This window comes from Anolis sagrei, chromosome 7 (genome assembly GCF_037176765.1).
Source record: "Anolis sagrei isolate rAnoSag1 chromosome 7, rAnoSag1.mat, whole genome shotgun sequence".
Taxonomy (NCBI): domain Eukaryota; kingdom Metazoa; phylum Chordata; class Lepidosauria; order Squamata; family Dactyloidae; genus Anolis; species Anolis sagrei.
The window spans coordinates 7,860,753-7,878,504 of record NC_090027.1 but is presented as its reverse complement, the minus strand read 5'-3'; the positions used below and the strand labels follow the sequence as shown (position 1 = coordinate 7,878,504).

General features: G+C 40.7%; 1 protein-coding gene across 2 annotated transcripts in view; it reads left to right on the top strand.

Moving 5' to 3' along the window:
- The window catches only part of LRRTM4 (leucine rich repeat transmembrane neuronal 4), a 699,210-nt gene extending 686,057 nt beyond the window's left edge, over positions 1-13,153 (top strand). The window contains exon 4 of one of the 2 annotated variants that reach the window (XR_009632084.2): positions 11,279-11,295. Coding sequence is in view for 1 of the 2 variants with exons in the window: in XM_060787220.2 (XP_060643203.1) it covers positions 11,279-11,497 (219 nt within the window). In the remaining variant the exon portion in view is untranslated. Of the gene's footprint in view, positions 1-11,278 lie in introns of both variants that reach the window. The other variant, XM_060787220.2, reaches the window with a different exon arrangement.
- The last annotated feature ends 4,599 nt before the right edge of the window (positions 13,154-17,752 follow it).

Genomic DNA, 17,752 nt, shown 5'->3' with positions numbered 1-17,752 from the left:
TGCCCAGGGGACGCCCGGGTGAATCATAGAATCATAGAATCAAAGAGTTGGAAGAGACCTCATGGTCCATCCAGTCCAACCCCATTCTGCCAAGAAGCAGGAATATTGCATTCAAATCACCCCTGACAGATGGCCATCCAGCCTCTGCTTAAAAGCCTCCAAAGAAGGAGCCTCTACGACACTCCGGGGCAGAGAGTTCCACTGCTGAACGGCTCTCACAGTCAGGAAGTTCTTCTTCATGTTCAGATGGAATCTCCTCTCTTGTAGTTTGAAGCCATTGTTTCGCGTCCTAGTCTCCAGGGAAGCAGAAAACAAGCTTGCTCCCTCCTCCCTATGGCTTGCTCTCACATATTTATACATGGCTATCATATCTCCTCTCAGTCTTCTCTTCTTCAGGCTAAACATGCCAAGCTCCTTAAGCCGCTCCTCATAGGGCTTGTTCTCCAGACCTTTTATCATTTTAGTCGCTCTCTTCTGGACACATTCCAGCTTGTCAATATCTCTCTTGAATTGTGGTGCCCAGAATTGGACACAATATTCCAAATGTGGTCTAACCAGAACAGAATAGAGGGGTAGCATTACTTCCCTAGATCTAGACACTATGCTCCTATTGATGCAGGCCAAAATCCCATTGGCTTTTTTTGATTTTTTGATTTGATGTTTTTATCATCCTTGTGGGAGGCTTCTCTCACATCCCCACATGAGGAGCTGGAGCTGATAGAGGGAGCTCATCCGCCTCTCCCTGGATTCGAACCTGTGACCTGTCAGTCTTCAGTCCTGCTGGCACAGGGGTTTAACCCACTGCGCCACCGGGGCTCCTAGTGGTGGAATAATTCCAAGGAAGAGGAAGACTGGCAGAAGGATACACACAGCATCATCCAATAGAGCAGTGTTTCTCAACTGGGGGTTGGGACCCCGGGGGGGGGGGGGGTCTCGTGAGGGGGTTTGAGAAGGGTCACCAAAGACCGTAATAAAACATATATTCCTGCTTCTTGGCAAGGGGTTGGACTGGATGGCCCATGAGGTCTCTTCCAACTCTATGATTCTACGATTCTATGATTCTGAACAGTATCCCACCAAGCCATTCAGGATGAGAAGAAGACCACCTTGTGCCATTTGGTATATAACTGGGTTGGCTGCATCTAATTGGCACATAAGCCATTCCAACTAGAAAATTGCCATAGAATGTGGACAGAATATATGTTTTCAGTATAAATCAACCATCTGCAAATTTTACAAGGAATAAGACCTAAATTGTTACTAGTGTGTAGTTGACAACAGTGTAGGTTTTAAGGTCTTTCTTGCAGTGGGAATAACATTTCTAGAATTACTCCATGAAAAGAAAATTACTGAGGATTTGCATCCCTGTTTTAGGTCAGTGGTTCCCAATCTTGAGTCTTAAAATGTTGAAATACAATTTTAGCAATCCCTCACTGCTGTCCTTGCAAGTCGTTTGACAGTTGATGCCTAGTTTTTCTGAGACACAGTTTCCATAACCACTGTCCTAAATACTATGAGATCGACTGTTTAGGAAGGTGCAAAATGGGGACAGGGGGGACCCTTTCAGTCTAATATGTCATCAACTGCTTTGTGCCGTCACGCCTGGGGGCTATTATTCTCAATAAAGGGGGGATGGAAATGGCATCTTTCCCCCAGGGGATGGTGTGATAGATCTACCTTTTAGTCGGCTAGGCCGAAGCCTGCATAGCAGTAGCTGGCATCTTGGTATTCAAGCCGAGCAGGAGGAGGAGTCAGGCTGACTCCTGATTGGGTGTAGCAATTGGGGGTGGAGTCAGCTTAGAGAGGGAAAGCAGCTGTCTAGTTTGACAGAAAAGGAGAAGGGATTTTAACAGTGAAGAGGGTAGATGGATTTTTAGGCTGGGGAGCTGAGGAGAATTTAGACAGGAGAAAGTGAGCTTTTGGGAGTGAGTCTTTTAGTCAGAGAGAATAAGATAGGGACAAGAGACTTGAAGTTTACTGTACAGAGGGTCAGTAAAGAAGACTTGTTCACTTGATGCTTATTGCTCTGAGGAGAGTATTAGTTAGAGACTAATTACTCTGTGAGACAGGAGAGACTGTTCTCAGTGATATACTGTTTCAGAAGGAAGTTGAACAGTATAGTTAAAAGAGACTCACAGAAACCCAAAGCTACATTCTTAGGGAAAACTGTCTAAACAGCTAAGCCTCTGTAACTGAATTACGCTTTATGTACCACTCATTTCCAACGAGTTGTTGTTAATATCAAGTTTAAAATAAACTCTTTATTAGTTTACTTTTAACTGGTGTATGCCTCAATCCATTCGTTGCCTCAGTACTCATTCTTTCAACACATTTTTACACTCCAGTCAGCTAGGGAGGAAGCCATGGAAGCCCAAGAGCTCAAACACCCTTTACCTAAAATACATTCACACCCTTTTGGTTCCTCAGGCCAGCATTTTCTGAGGTGGTGGCGGCAAATACTACCAAGTACTTCGGTCACTTGCATTTACAACATAGGGTCAGCCTTTGTTCTACGCTATATCGAAGGGCAGAGGTGGGATTTGTTTGTCCACCCTGCCTCGATAAGCCTCTAACTTTATTATAGATGGCTTCTTGCCCTCCTATAGGAAACTGGAACTCCCAAAAACCCAAAACGCTATAAATAGCTCAAAGTAAGTTTTATTTATCACAAAGTCATTTCTTCAAAGCAATGAGCTGGAAAACTTTAGAGGGGTGAAGGAAGACATATGTTACAGTCTCAATTAGTCCTGGGTCCAAGGGATTTGAAGCTGAGAAGACTCACCAAGTTTCCTCTTTCCTCAATGGCTGTGAATGCCGGAGCAAACCACAACCCCAGTTCAGATGGCCTATGTTTTGAAGACTCAGGATCTTCCTTTGGTGCCAAAAGAACCGGTTTGAAGGTGCTTGGGTCTCCTCAATGTTGTCGAGGACGATCTGGACATAAAGCATGAGTCCCAAGGGTAAAAAACCTCAGAGTTGGTGCTAAGAGGTAACTTAAATCAGGGTCCTTTAGAATCAAGTCTTTTACTCACGTCCATGTGGTATGAACTCTGATGGAAGAATGAGAAAGAAAAGGGAAGCACTCCCCTCCTGCAGGAAGAGGTGGAGCCAAACTACTGATTGACAGCTACAAGCAACCAATCCATACAACTATACATAAGCAGGGTAAAAAGGGCTGCCCCTTTTTACCCTGCTTATGTATAGTTGTATGGATTGGCATGAAACAACAGTTTAAATCTTACAACTAACAGTTCTATACATAGGTGGCGCCACTTGCGCCATCACATGCTTCTTGAATTTCTCCCTATTTTTGTATAAGCTGCAGAAACCTGAATTATAACCAGAAAGACCATAAGGAAAAAGAATTATATCTTGGTGGCATGGGCTTGTGGCTTTAAGAAATCATTTTTATTTCCACTTTCCACATACAGAACTCTTGTACAACTTTTAAAAGAGCATTTAAAACTCTTTAAGGAAGCCATTCATTTCTGAGTAGCTCTCCTGCATGCCATAAATTTTGAAGAGATCTAATGAAAAACCAATATTTAATACAAGACAAAAACTTATTTCACTCATTCTCCAATGCATTCATTTGTCATTATGGCAGCAACATTATCAAATGTTCATATTAAATACTGTACGTATTTATTGTGAGTAATGGATGGAACAGGTTGCCATGTTTATGATCGCTGCACAGAAAAAAAAAACAACCTTGCATTCTCTCTCTTTGCCACAATTCTTCTTTGACAGAAGTGGTGTGCTTTGCTTTCCAAGTACTATGTTGGATAAATTTTTGTGAGGTTGTCCTATAATCATAAAGTTGAAGAAACCACATGAGCAATCCAGTCTAAGCCCATTCTGACATGAAGGAAGATACAAAGTGTCCAGAGGAGGGCAACTAAAATGATCAAGGTTCTGGAGAACAAGCCCTATGAGGAGCGGCTGAAAGAGCTGGGCATGTTTAGCCCAAAGAAGAGAAGGCTGAGAGGAGACATGATGAGGACCATTTAGAAATATGTGAGGAGAAGTCATAGGAAGGAGGAAGCAAGCTTGTTTTCTGCTGCCCTGGAGAATAGGACACAATGGAAGAATGGCTTCAAACGACAAGAAAGAAGATTCCACATGAACATTAGGAAGAATTTCCTGATTGTAAAAGCTGTTCAGCAGTGGAACTCTCTGCCTCGGAGTATGGTGGAGGATTCTTCTTTGGGGGCTTTTAAACAGAGGCTGGATCACCATCAGTCAGCAGTGCTTTGCATGTGATTTTCCTGCTTCTTGGCAGAATGGGGTTGGACTGAATGACCCATGAAGTCTCTTCCAACTCTATAAATAAAAATATAATTTTCATGTGTGGAATTAACATAACTCAAAAACCACTGGACAAATTGACACCAAATTTGGACACAATACACCTATCAGGCCAACACAGGACCATCACTCAAAAAAACACTGAAAAACATAGCGGACAGGACTTGAAAAGCCAAAAAAGCGAAAAGACGCTACAGCACATGTGCAAAAACAACCCCCCCCCCCAGCAAACAAAACACACAATAGCATATCCACACTCTCTTTCAGACTACAGTTCCCAGCATCCACTAGACCAACCCCTTTAGGAGAGGAGGATGATCCAAATGCACTGCTTCCAAAATGCAAGCTTTCTTCTCCTTGGATTTCTTTGAGAGCATCCCAATCCTGGCATATTTCCCATTTCCGATTCCTGGACTGCAACTTCCAGCATTCTGATAGATAGATTAGATAGATAGAGATAGATTGGTAGGTACTAGGTAGGTAGATCGATCAGGAGGAATCCTGGGGGATGCAGTCCAAGAATAGGTAGAGAAGGAAGAAAGAGGAGAAAGAGGAAGGGAAAGAAAAGGGGAGAAGAAAGGGAAGAGGAAGAGAAGGTAGGAAGGAATGAAGGAAGGAAGGAGAGAAGAAAAGGAAAAAGCGAAGGAAGGAGAGGAAGAAAGAAGGAGAGAAAGAGGAAGGGAAGGTTGGCCACAGCAATGAGTGGCGGGTACAGCTAGTGTACAATATTTTCAGAACAATCCCCCAAACTACAGCTAGTGTTTCTATAAAGTAAGACACAAATGTCTATCCAGTCCCCTTTTTTGATGTTCCTTCCCCTATGTTGGAAAACTTCAGGAAAGCTTAGAGAAGAGAATGATGCTGGGGAAAATGTAAGGAAAAAGGAAGAGGGGCTGACCAAGGGCAAGATGGATGAATGGTATCCTTGAAGAGACTGGCTGGACCTTGAAGGAGCTGGGGGTGGTGACGGCCAACTGGGAGCTCTGGTGTGGGTTGGTCCATGAGGTCACAAAGAGTCGGAAGTGACTGAACGAATGAGAAACTACTGATCCGTTTCCCAGGAGCCTAATTTGCCTTCCCTTACAGTTGCTTGAAGTTGCTCCCCCTTGGATTTTCTCCCAGGGCTGCTGCAGAGCCCTGAAAGTTAACAGTTTCAGAGGCTGGAAAGCCAGCCTGCTGGCCTCTTTGCAACTATTGGCCTAGAGAGCAGCTCTTTGGGTTTAGTGCCCGCCCCTTCTCCTGGGCTTGAGATCTCTATTTTGGAATCTCCCCTGCCTCCTTCAGTTTAGAGGAAAGACTTCAGACGTGCTGATAGTCAGACAGGTAGCTTTGGAAAACCATTGCAAAAACTATTGAGTTAATATAGATAGTAATTGAGTATTGAGCTATATTGAGTTATAGATAACTGTTAAGCTTAGGGCTGTGCAACCACAGAAAAATTTGTTTCTAAAATCGATTCGTTTTTTGGGGGTTTTTGCGTTTCGATTTTTAAAAGAATTCCGAAATTTTTCTTTTTAAAAGTTCGATATTTACGAAATTTCGTAAATTACAAAACAATTACGAAACAATTACGAATCGATTCGTTAATGGCGGACGCGACCGCGCAATACACTAAAAAACTTCCAAATGGGACAGGGGGAACTTCTGAAGCTTCCCTCTCCCTCTGTTGTTGACTGTTGGTGTGATATTTATAATTTTTTTTCACTGATTAAACAAACAACAACTATAAAACTTGCCCCAGACATGCGGAAATAATAACGAAACGATTTCAAAACAATAACAAAACGAATACATAACGAATTCGAAACAATTATGAAACGAATTTAAAAATTCGTTTCGTTTTTTAGTTGCTCCTGAATGGTTCGTTATCGCTTCGTTATCAAAAAAAAATAACGAATTTTTAACGAATTACGAAATTACAAAACGAAACCGCCCAGCCCTAGTTAAGCTATATTGAGCTATATTGAGCTATATTGAGCAATTGAGTATTAAGCTATATTGAGATATTATAGATAGATAAGCTCAATTGAGAAGATTGAGTTATATAGTTATAGAGAGAGAGATTTCACTGCTTTGTCTCCAGAACTAACCTTAACTTATAGATAGGGGAAAAAACCTGCTTTTTTCTAACCATAACAGCTTAGGGTTAGGGTGAAAAGATTCCAGGATCTTCTCTGCCTTCTGGGGAAAAGTCAACTCAGTGACCGGAGGAGAAGAGAAAGAAGGAATATCTCTGTGGTTTCATCTATTAACTGTTTGTTTGTAACTTTGATAAGCTGTGCCAAGTCTGCAAGGACTTTGAATAAATAAATATTAGGGCTGGGCGGTTTCGTCCGTTAATTTCGTAATTCGTTATTGATTCGTATTTAAATTAGCATACGATCCGATATTGAGCCATGCAGGAGCAACTAAAAATCGAAATGAATTTTTCAATTTATTTCGTAATTGTTTCGTAATTGGTTCGAAATCGTTTCGAAATCGTTTCGAAATCGTTTCGTTATTATTTCCGTATGCCTGGTGCAAGTTTTATAGTTGTTTGTTTTATCAGTGATAAAAAAATAAATTATCACACCAAAAGTCAACAACAGAGGGAGAGGGAAGCTTCAGAAGTTCCCCCTGTCCCATTTGGAGGTTTTTTTAGCGTATTGCGCAATCGTGTCCGCCATTAACGAATCAATTCAAAATTTACAAAATTTCATAAATAACGAAAAAATTTTAAAGAAAAATTCGGAATTCTTTTAAAAAACGAAACGCAATGGACCCCCTAAAAACGAAACGAGTTTAGAAACAAATTTTTCCGTTGTTACCCAGGCCTAATAAATATCCTTTTTTGATGTTTAAAACCAGTAATAGCCTCAGTTGCTGAGTATCTCAAGCTTCTCAAGAAGGACACCTGCAGTTCACTCAGACATAGAGAGAAGCACGTCACAGTTTTATTTTTTATAGCGTCTGAGTGGATGGCACAACAACAGAAACTTACTTTCAGACCCCATTTTGAACTAGTTTTTCTTTCTTGATACTAAAGAGCAGAACAGATAAGAGAAAGAAAGCTTTTCAAAATGGAGCCAAGGGGACAGTTGGATAAGGTACTGAGCATATATGTTTTTTAGGGCAACGGTATTTCGGAGCCATTTAGAGACAATGCTCTGATTCAGAACTTTTAATGCCTGTTTAGACGCAAGGGACAAAACAAGGATGTGTACTGGACCCTATCAAGTTAATGTTGTGTACATTACTGATGTCTGTCCTTTTACAAGGGAGATCTTATTCTAAAAAAATAAAAAGGGCACCAAAAATTGCTGGGCTTTATTGTTTAGTTCAAAGAACTGAGATGAAACCTTAGAATAAACTGGGGGGATTTAAATCAACTTGTTAGATTGTTTGAAGGGTCTAGTTTTGCTGACCTCCAATGGGTGAGGCCAAGAAGGGGAGGCAAAATGATGACACTATGATGGGCAAACTCTGTGCGCTCTAAGAGTCCGCTGCATCCTTACAGTTTCATGTATTTTTCACACTGTGACCCATGTATCTAGGCTCTAGATCAGGGCAGGCTGTGATTAGTTAGTGTGCAGGTACAACTGCACCAGGAGCTCCAATTTTGTTTGCTTTGCATTTAATGTTTGTTATAGTCCTAAGTTTCAGGGACTCTGCAGATAGGTGGCTTCTTTTGGCTGCAATCATAGGGCAAGCCACCTGTCAATTATAGTTAGGTTCCCTGGTCCCACCCCCTTTTTGGGTTTTGGAGGGAATAGGCGCCAGTTTGAGTTCAGTCCACACAGAGAAGCTTTCCATGCAGGACATAATACTAAGAGCTCCTATAGAAAGCTTCATCTTCTACAGCTTGGCCGAGCTGTGGGATGTGGGTTATACAGCCCACAGCTTGGCCGAGGCTCATACAGCCTTACAGCTCCTTCGCTGAGGGACTTCAATCAGCCATCACTGAAACCTGAACTCCTTTTTCCCCTGGAAGTCTACAAAGCTCTGCTTGGTAAGGGTTACTTGCGGAAGCCAGAAGCAGTTGGTACCGGGTGCAGGGGCTCCACGCCAACAGAGGCAAAGACAGACTGCCCAGATTAGAGGTTAAAGATTTCCCCATTAGTTAAAATACAGTTTATGAAGATAGTGCCTGTTCCCAGTGAACAAGATTGAGAGAGCCAATAGACTGTTAAGAAAGCTTTAAAGTACCTGTTTGTTTTCATTAATAAAGAACTTTGTTGAACTTTTAAGCAATCTAGAGACTCTGTTTTAAGGAAATCCAAAGGCCTTTAATCTGAGGCAGCCCTGGCGTCCCATTGGGCACACAGAATTTATGTTCTGTCTACAGTCTTATGCACAGGCCCAGCGTGTGACAGCACAGTTAGTGATCACGTTAGACCTGGTATATGAATGCTGCTTCCTTGAAAGGCTTTCTGCAAAGGTGGTTCATTCCATCCACTCTGCACTCATCCAGGAAGATCCTTGGGAATGATTGACTAAGGGAGCTACTTTATATAGTTGGCTCCTGTTCATGTCATGCAGGAGTTATATGCATGACAGCTGTCAACATTTGCTCTTCAAATTTTGGTTTCTAGAAGTGAAGAGACTAAAATTCAGTTGGCCCAGAACACACGAGTTTTGGTTTCTGAGGAAACGAGTTCCTTAGGAAAGGATTTAATAGCTGTGGGCTAGTTTTGCACCAGTAATTTACTATGGCTTCTAAGTAGAGGACCTCCTTGCGGCAACACCAGAGGCACTCCAAGTGGCCAGATACTGGTCAAAGGACATTTAATCAACTACCAAGCTTGCAAACTTTGTGTTTATTTAATCTGTTTGTTTGTTTTGTTCTGTTAGAAATGTAATAAAATGGTCTGGTTGCCCCTGACATGATAAATAAATCTGTAAGGATATTGCCCAGGGAATGCCTGGATGTTTTGATGTTTTACCATTCTGTGGGAGGCTTCTTTTATGTCCCCACATGGGGAGCTGGAGCTGACGGAGGGAGCTCAACTCGCTCTCCCTGGATTTGAACTCACTTTGCCACTGGGGGCTCCTGGTTCTTGTATCCGAAATATAAAAGAGCTGTGTTGATTTCAATTGTCCACCAATGTCTACTGAGTATTTTAATTGTTGTATCCATGCCGTTCAGTGGACATGGGAAGAAGTGAGGATGCCAAGCGCTGTGCAAAAGTTAGAATGCTCCCTTCAATGTAGGAGGGAAATGAAATGTGGGTGGATGAGACAAATAAAAATAGACCTACAGTCTTGGAGGATGAAATATTAAAATGTCATCCTTGTTTGATGCCAGAAGATATCAAAGGTCTCTGGGATTTCTTGCTGCAACTGACTAACAAACCTGCCCTTTTCAAACTGTTGGAATTTTTAACTGCGTTGTAGTTGACATCTGTGATAATATGCAGTCGAGTTTGTGTTACAACTACAATCTTTACAAAAGAGTCAGCAGATACTCAAATCATGGGAAAGGGACAAGAGTCTTGAATGCAACTGACAAGCCCCAAACTCTGTCTCAGATTTATTCCCTATTTTATTTGTAACCAGCATGGCTAACAAGGAGATCACAAAATCTTAGGAATCAAAGGAAATTTCCTTATTTGGGTGATGTCAATGAGTTTCAAGATGAGTTTCAAGATGGCAATGGTTTGGTCAGTGATCTTGATGCAGAGAATGACCAGGAGATCCCTGTTCAAAGTGTAGTTTCCCATGAGAATGTCCCTGAAGGGTGTGGGGATGATGGTGTGCTTTCTGAATTGTTACCATAGAGTTCCCATGATAGGGAACATGAAAACAGCTCAGCACCTGGCCCAGCTGCAGAAATTAATGAGCAAATAAATAGATGGGAGGAGATCAGTCAAAACAGGAGAGCCGAACAGTGGCTTTGGCATTCTGCCAGGGTCCGAGAGAAAAAGATAAGAAATTCTCAGCTAAAGCGGAATCAATTTCTGAGTGCTAGAAACAACTAACGAGGAGATAAAAGTCCCAAGTGCAGGATATGTAGTCAAATGAAGCATTGTTTGGAATCAAGTCAAGATCTCGTCCTTGTTTCATGGAAGCTTTGCTTGGAAAAATCATGTTTTACGTGCCTTTGTTTTGTGGTTTGGATTCTTGGATTCTATGATTTTATGTCCATGCCTTGGATTCATGTTTCCTGATTTCTTGCATTTTATTTAGGAAGAGCTTGAAGACCTGGCTGTTCCAGTGTGCCTTTCCAGAATAGGAAACTCCCAGCATCATGTCCCAAACGCACTTTATTAGAGATTTAAGATTGTCTGTCTGCACATCGCACCTACTCTAAAATCCTTACATTTCACCTGTCATATCCAGCACTTTTAATTTTGTTCATTGCATTTGGCCCGGCCCTTTGTTTTTAAATCTGTCATGATGTTGTTGTTAATGTTTACTGTTATTGCTTTAATGTTTATTGGTTGCTTTTTGAGTTTTTATTGTTGTATTTGTTATGCTGTTATTTTATTGAGGGCCTTGGCCTTTGTAAGCCGCACCGAGTCCTTCGGGAGATGTTAGCGGGGTACAAATAAAGTTAATAATAATAATAATATTTGTGGAGGGGGGTGCTCCTCCTCCGCGGGCCGGATAAGGGTCCTTGGCGGGCTGGAAGTGGCCCGCAGGCCACAGTTTGGGGACTCCTGCTCTAAATGAATATTCCTATTGTGGGAAGCTAAAAACCTTGTGGCTGAAGACCTACCTATGCTCTCTAGGTCCAGCTGTGCATAGACACCCCTAATGCGCCGCTTGAGCACTTGCCCTGCCCCCGGACCCAAAACACCCAGAAATTGCAAAGGCAGACCGAATCCTATTTAAAACAATACATTAGCAATTAATCACATGATCCTCATGCGTATTGACTAGATTGTTAATTTTTCCCCATATCACACACTGTTTTTCCTTTCTTTTTCTGCTTCTGATACTAATGTGTGGTTCCTCTTTCTCCCCCATCCCCTTTTCTCTTTCCCTCTAGGTCCCTCACCATATGAAAACCTTGCCCTATTATGGCTATGACCAGCCGGTGATTGGATACTGCCAGGCCCACAAACCCCTCCATGTAAATAAAGGATATGACACTATCTCTCGGGACCAGGCTGAAACCAACTTGGAGCGGAGTCGAGACCACAGCTTCATTGCTACCATTGCACGTTCGGCTGCTCCAGCTATATACATTGAGAGAATACCAAACTGACGGAATGCCGTTCCAGAGAGTTCAGAAGGGTAAATGGGAGGGTTCCTTTTTCTGGGGAGGGGGGACCTTTGGTTCAAGAGGAGCAAGGAACAAGAAGAGTAATCATTCCAGTTCCCGCTGTTTCAACTCCAGCTCACAGGGAAAAGGAGAGAGTTACAAACTGAATTTCCGCAGTGATCCTCAAGCATTCTGTGATGTTGCTCGTGAACTGGAGAACTTCAGAACGTTCTTTGGCTTTAAACTGTTGAACAAACTTCTTGGTGTAAATATCAGAAAGATTGTTGGGTTCTTATACAAAAAAAACAAACTTTAGATTTCACTCTAGCAACATAAAGGATGGATTAAACGTTCTGTTTGTATATTTGATTTTTCTACATTGCACCGTTCCTTTGAAGGAGAACCACAGATACCAATTAAAGGAATGCGTACTTGGCGGGCGGGATCCAAACATAGATTGAAAATATGCGATAACTTTTTGTTATTATGTGTTTATAACTCTCTTAAAGGTTTCTTTAAATTTTTGTTGTCCTTATCAAGATGGCGAGAACATCCCAAGCCAAGGTGTTCTCTTAAAAATATTTTGTTGAAGGAAGAAAAATTTTTTAATTCCAAACTGAGTTTTAAAGACATTGATTCAAAATGGCATTGGCAATGTCTACAAAAGAACCAAGAGGCCAAAATAGTAGGGCTGGGCAACCACGGAAAAAATCGTTTCTAAACTCGATTCGTTTTTAGGGGGTTTTTGCATTTCGTTTTTCAAAAGAATTCTGAAATTTTCCTTTAAAAAAGTTTGAAATTTACGAAATTTTGGAAATTACGAAACAATTTCGAAACAATAACGAATCTTGTTAATGGTGGATGCGATTGCGCAATATGCTAAAAAAACCTCCAAATGGGACAGGGGGAACTTCTGAAGCTTCCCTCTCCCTCTGTTGTTGACTGTTGGTGTAATAATTTATTTTTTTATCACTGATAAAACAAACAACTATAAAACTTGCACCAGACATACGGAAATAATAACGAAACAATTTCGAAACGATTTCGAAACAATTATGAAACAATTACGAAATGAGTTTAAAAATTCGTTTCGATTTTTAGTTGCTCCTGAATGGTTCAATATCGGATCATAAGCCACTTTAAATACGAATTATTAACGAATTACGAAATTAACGAACGAAACTGCCCAGCCCTACAAAATAGGTAAATCTCGGGGTTCACGCCCATTTTAAAACACATGTTGTACATTATTGGAGAGGATATGACTTTTGACTTTTCTTTTTCATTTTGCATCATTGTTGATCCTCAAATTATATTTGGGGCATTTAAAGAAGGGAATGGTTATTGATGATGGAAGAGTTCTCACATGAAGAGCGGAGCAGTGCAAAATGGAAGAGGAGAAGGATTTGGAATGTCGGAATTTCCATTGTATACCCAAAATTGGTGGAAATTGTTAAGATGGGTTGAACAAAAAAAGAGTATCTTGATGGACTTTGGGTGCTTGTGTGATTATTTTTTTAAAAGGAAAACACAGAAGGGTGTATTTGATTTATTGATTTTTAATTAATTATTCTGATCAGTTATCATTTGTGTAGTTTTTATCTCTAAAAGGATGAAAATGATTTGGGAAGTAATAAATATATTATTTTGTGGCTGGAATGCTGCAGTCCAACTAAAAAAAATGAATGTTTTTTTCCCCTCAATTGTTTTATACCATAATCACTGCTATCAACTAGTTTCTGGTGGACATGGAGGCTTCTACAAATTAAAAAATGTGACAATGTTTTTAAGACCTCGTGGATATACGAGGGTTGAATGAAAAGTAATGTCTGCACCTTCGCTACTTAGTAGGCTTGGTTGATCAAGAAAAAAATAATAATTCTAAACTCGCTGAAGGTTCAATTTTAATTATTTACAAAATTTTCTTTATAAAAATATCGAAATTACCAGGAAATACGAATCGTTTCCTCTGTTTCGTTAATGGAAGGTGCCCTTCCCTCCCTCCAGAACCATTAAAATCTCGCAGTTTCCCTTCATTCCCTTGCGGCAGAAAGGAGAGGTGGGCGTGGCCAAGCACAGCTTCCTCAGAGGCCTCGCCCCCAGCGACCTCCGAGCGAGGAGCACTATGCTTGGCCACGCCCACCTCTCCCTTGGACAGCTTGCCAGGGAAGAGAAAGAAAGGTCAGAGATCTTTAAAGTGTTGGTTTTTAAATCTCTCACCTTTCTTTCTCTTCCCTGGCAAGCTGTCCAAGGGAGAGGTGGGCGTGGCCAAGCACAGCGCTCCTCAGAGGCCACGCCCCCAGCATTTACTTTTTTAAAAAAATAATAATTTTTATTGATTTATCACAATTGCTACATTTGTTATACATTTGTTATTACTGTTACATTTTGTACAACACACTCTTTAACATGTTATTTTATTGTTTTGCTTAAACATTTTCCCCCCTTTTTATTTCCACCCGTCTCAAGCCACAATTTTTACATATCATCTGTCCAAAATCTCATTTCTTCTTGTGACGGTAACTTTCCTTCCTTGTTTTTTAAACCATTTACAACAAATTTTCCCCATACAACATCAAAATCGCTTTGTTTCCATATACCTTTTTTTAACCTTTAATATACATGTCAGCTTATCATTTATTGCTAATTTCCATGCTTCCTTGTACCACTCCTCTATTTGTATATTCATTTCTTTTTTCCAATTCCTTGCTATGAACAATCTTGCTATTGTTAATAAGTTTGTTATCGCTTCTTTATCCTCCTTTTTCAATTGCTTATTATTATATAATGATAATAAAGCTATACTAGGACTTTTATCGATTTTCCTATTCATTATATCTTCTATTTCTCTAAATACTTTCTCCCAAAAGTTATTTACTAGGCCTGGGTAACAACGCAAAAATTTGTTTCTAAAATCGATTTGTATTTGGGGGTTTTTTTTGTTTTGATATTTAAAATAATTACAAAATTTTCCCTTTAAAAAGTTAGGTATTTACGAAATTTCGTTAATATTTACAAAACATTTTGTAAAGATGGCGCCCTTTTTTTTCCAATATTTTTTCAATATTTTTTCAATATTTTTTTAATTTAATTATTAATTTAGTCGAATAGGGAGGAGAAATTATTATTAAGGAGGGAAGGCAGGCACTCACTCACTCTGGCGGGCGCTCAAGCGCTGCCGCCGGCTCCTCCGAAGCAATGCGAAATTGGGAGAAGGGCTCCCCAAAGGCCATCTAGCCCAGCCCTCCGCTAAGGAATTGGGAGAACGAAGCACATCCACCGCAAAGGTGAGGAAGGAGGGACGGGCTGCCTTCCCGCTGAGGGTCGCTCGCCCTCTCGCTCGCTTACTCAGCCGGCGCCTTCCCCGCCCTCTCCTCCTCCTCCTCCTCCTCCTCCTCCTCTTTCAGGCTCTGACTGGCTAAGGAGAGGAGAGAGAGGAGAGCTCCCAGCAAGCATCTAGCCAAGCCATCTTACGTATTTCCGAAATGGACGGAAATACAAAATTTTTTGGCGCATGCGTTTCGATATTTAAAAACACTTCCGGGTTTAAAAATAAGTTTTGTAATTGTTTTGTAATTGCTAAAATTAACGAATATTTAACGAATTACAAAATTAACGAACAAAATCGCCCAGGCCTATTATTTACGTATTTACATTGCCACCACATATGTATGTATGTTCCTGGTTCTTGACACCCTCTCCAACAATTTATTGAGTTATTTTTATTCATATATGCTTTTCTTACTGGTGTCAGATACCACTTCCATATTAACTTGTAATAATTTTCTTTAACCCATATTGATAGATTTTTTAAAATGTCTTTGTCCCCATAATTGTTGCCACTCTGTTTCACTTATTTTTATCCCTAAATCTTCTTCCTAAATCTCTTTAAGGGTATTCTTTTTTATTTTTCCCCTCATTCATTTCAATTAATATCTTATAAATTTTGCTAATTATATCTCTCAAATTTTCATGTTCTTCTACAGCCCTTCCCTACTGTATTATTTGTTCAAATTGATTAAGTTGGCTTCCATTTCTATTATTTTTTTCCCAATTTTTAAGCCATTGTTCTAATTGTATACAATGAAACCATGACAATTTTATATCTTTAAACTCTTCCAACATCATTTCCTTCTTCATTCCCACCTTCATCCAGTCTCCTATCCTATCTAAATTTATTTCCCTTACCTTTTTGTCCATTACTTTTTTTAGATTTCTTGGAAACTTCTTTTCCATCACTATTGGGGTTATAATTGATCCCTTCCTTATTAACTTATGATTATAATTGACCCCTCCCTTATTAATTTACGATTCACTGGTGGAAGTCGTAAGGAAGATGGGGGCATGGCTTCGATATGGCAAAAACACTTCCGGGTTGCCAAAACGCGTCGATATCGCTTCTAAAGGTAATTATTTAATGAAATAATAACGAATCAAGAAATTAACGAACTGGATCAGCCAAGCCTATTACTAAGGTATGGATGGGAATATTTTATTAAATCAAACACAGAAATAATCTTTAGAATGTATTGTCAAAGGCTTTCATGGACTGAATCACTGGGTTGTTGTAGGTTTTTTCGGGCTATATGGCCATGATCTAGAGGCATTCTCTCCTGATGTTTCGCCTGCATCTATGGCAAGCATCTTCAGAGGTAGTGACTCACTACCAGCGGTCCTCACTACCTCTGAGGATGCTTGCCATAGATGCAGGCGAAACGTCAGGAGAGAATGCCTCTAGACCATGGCCATATAGCCTGGAAAAACCTACCACAACCCAATCTTTAGAATGTGCTCTTTAACTACCAATATTCACTTTTCAACATAGTCACCAAACAATTGGATACATTTCTGCCAACGATGAACAAGTTTTCTGAAGCTGTCACGGAAGAAGTCAACACTCTATTTCACAACCCGTCATGCACAGATCTTCCAATAGCCAAGCAAAGGAATAATGTGACCCACACGTTCTTGTGAAATGCTGATTATGCTTGAAATTTCTCTCTTAGTGATACAACGTCCTGAATCAATCTGTCAACCTTTTGCTTGTGAAATTCGGTGGTTGCTGTCACAGGACATCCAACTCTTTGTTTGTCATGCAAGTCAGATGTTTCCACCTAAACATCTTTAAAATTACCCAACAATGCACAGTACTCACATCAACACAATCACCATCAACAGCTTTCATTCTCTGATGAACCTCCTTTGGGGTGACACCTTCTGCTGTCAAGAATTCAATGACTGCATGTTGCTTAAGTCGCATTGACTGACTGTCTGCTCAGGGTTCCATACGTTGCATTTTAACAACACAACCCTTCAATGCTAAGGCTTCCTCTCAAAATGGAACTGTAGAGGAGAGTCTACTGAACAAGCCAGTACCTGCCACATACCAGTACTGCCATCTGTTGAGGAGTTGTGAAGGTGGAGGCATTACTTTTCATTCAACCCTCGTAATCCAAGTAATGTGAAGCACCACTGCTTGTATTTCCAAGCTTAGTGGATATAATGACTTAACTCAGTGGTTCTCAACCTGTGGGTCCCTGGGTGATTTGGCCTAAAAGTCCCAGAAATCCCAGCCAGTTTACCAGCTGTTAAGATTTCTTGGAGTTGAAGGTCAAAACATCTGTGGTTGAGAACCACTGACTTCACTACTGGTATTTGTGTTTGGATTTCAAAGGTTGCTGCTACGCAACTAGTGAGAATGCAGTGGAAATAACTGGTAAACAGCAGGTAATGACATGACTATAATCTAAGAGATTAATATATAGTGCAACTGTAATAAATGAATTAAGGGAGGAGAGGACACACAAATGGGTGAATCCATCCAAATTCTGGGCACCACAATTGAAGGGAGATATTGACAAGCTGGAATGTGTCCAAAGGAGGGCGACTAAAATGAGAACAAGCCCTATGAGGAGCGACTTAAAGAGCTGGGCATGTTTAGCCTGGAGAAGGCTGAGAGAGGAGATATGATAGCCATGCATAAGTATGTGAGAGGAAGTCATGGGGAGGAGGGAGCAAGCTTGTTTTCTGCTGCCCTGGAGACTAGGACACAATGGAACAATGGCTTCAAACTACAAGAAAGGAGATTCCATCTGAATATTAGGAAGGACTTTCTGACTGTGAGAGCTGTTCAGCAGTGGAACTCTCTGCTCCGGAGTGTGGTAGAGGCTCCTTCTTTGGAGGCTTTTAAACAGAGGCTGGATGGCCATCTGTCGGGGGTGCTTTGAATGCAATTTTCCTGCTTCTTGGCAGGGGGTT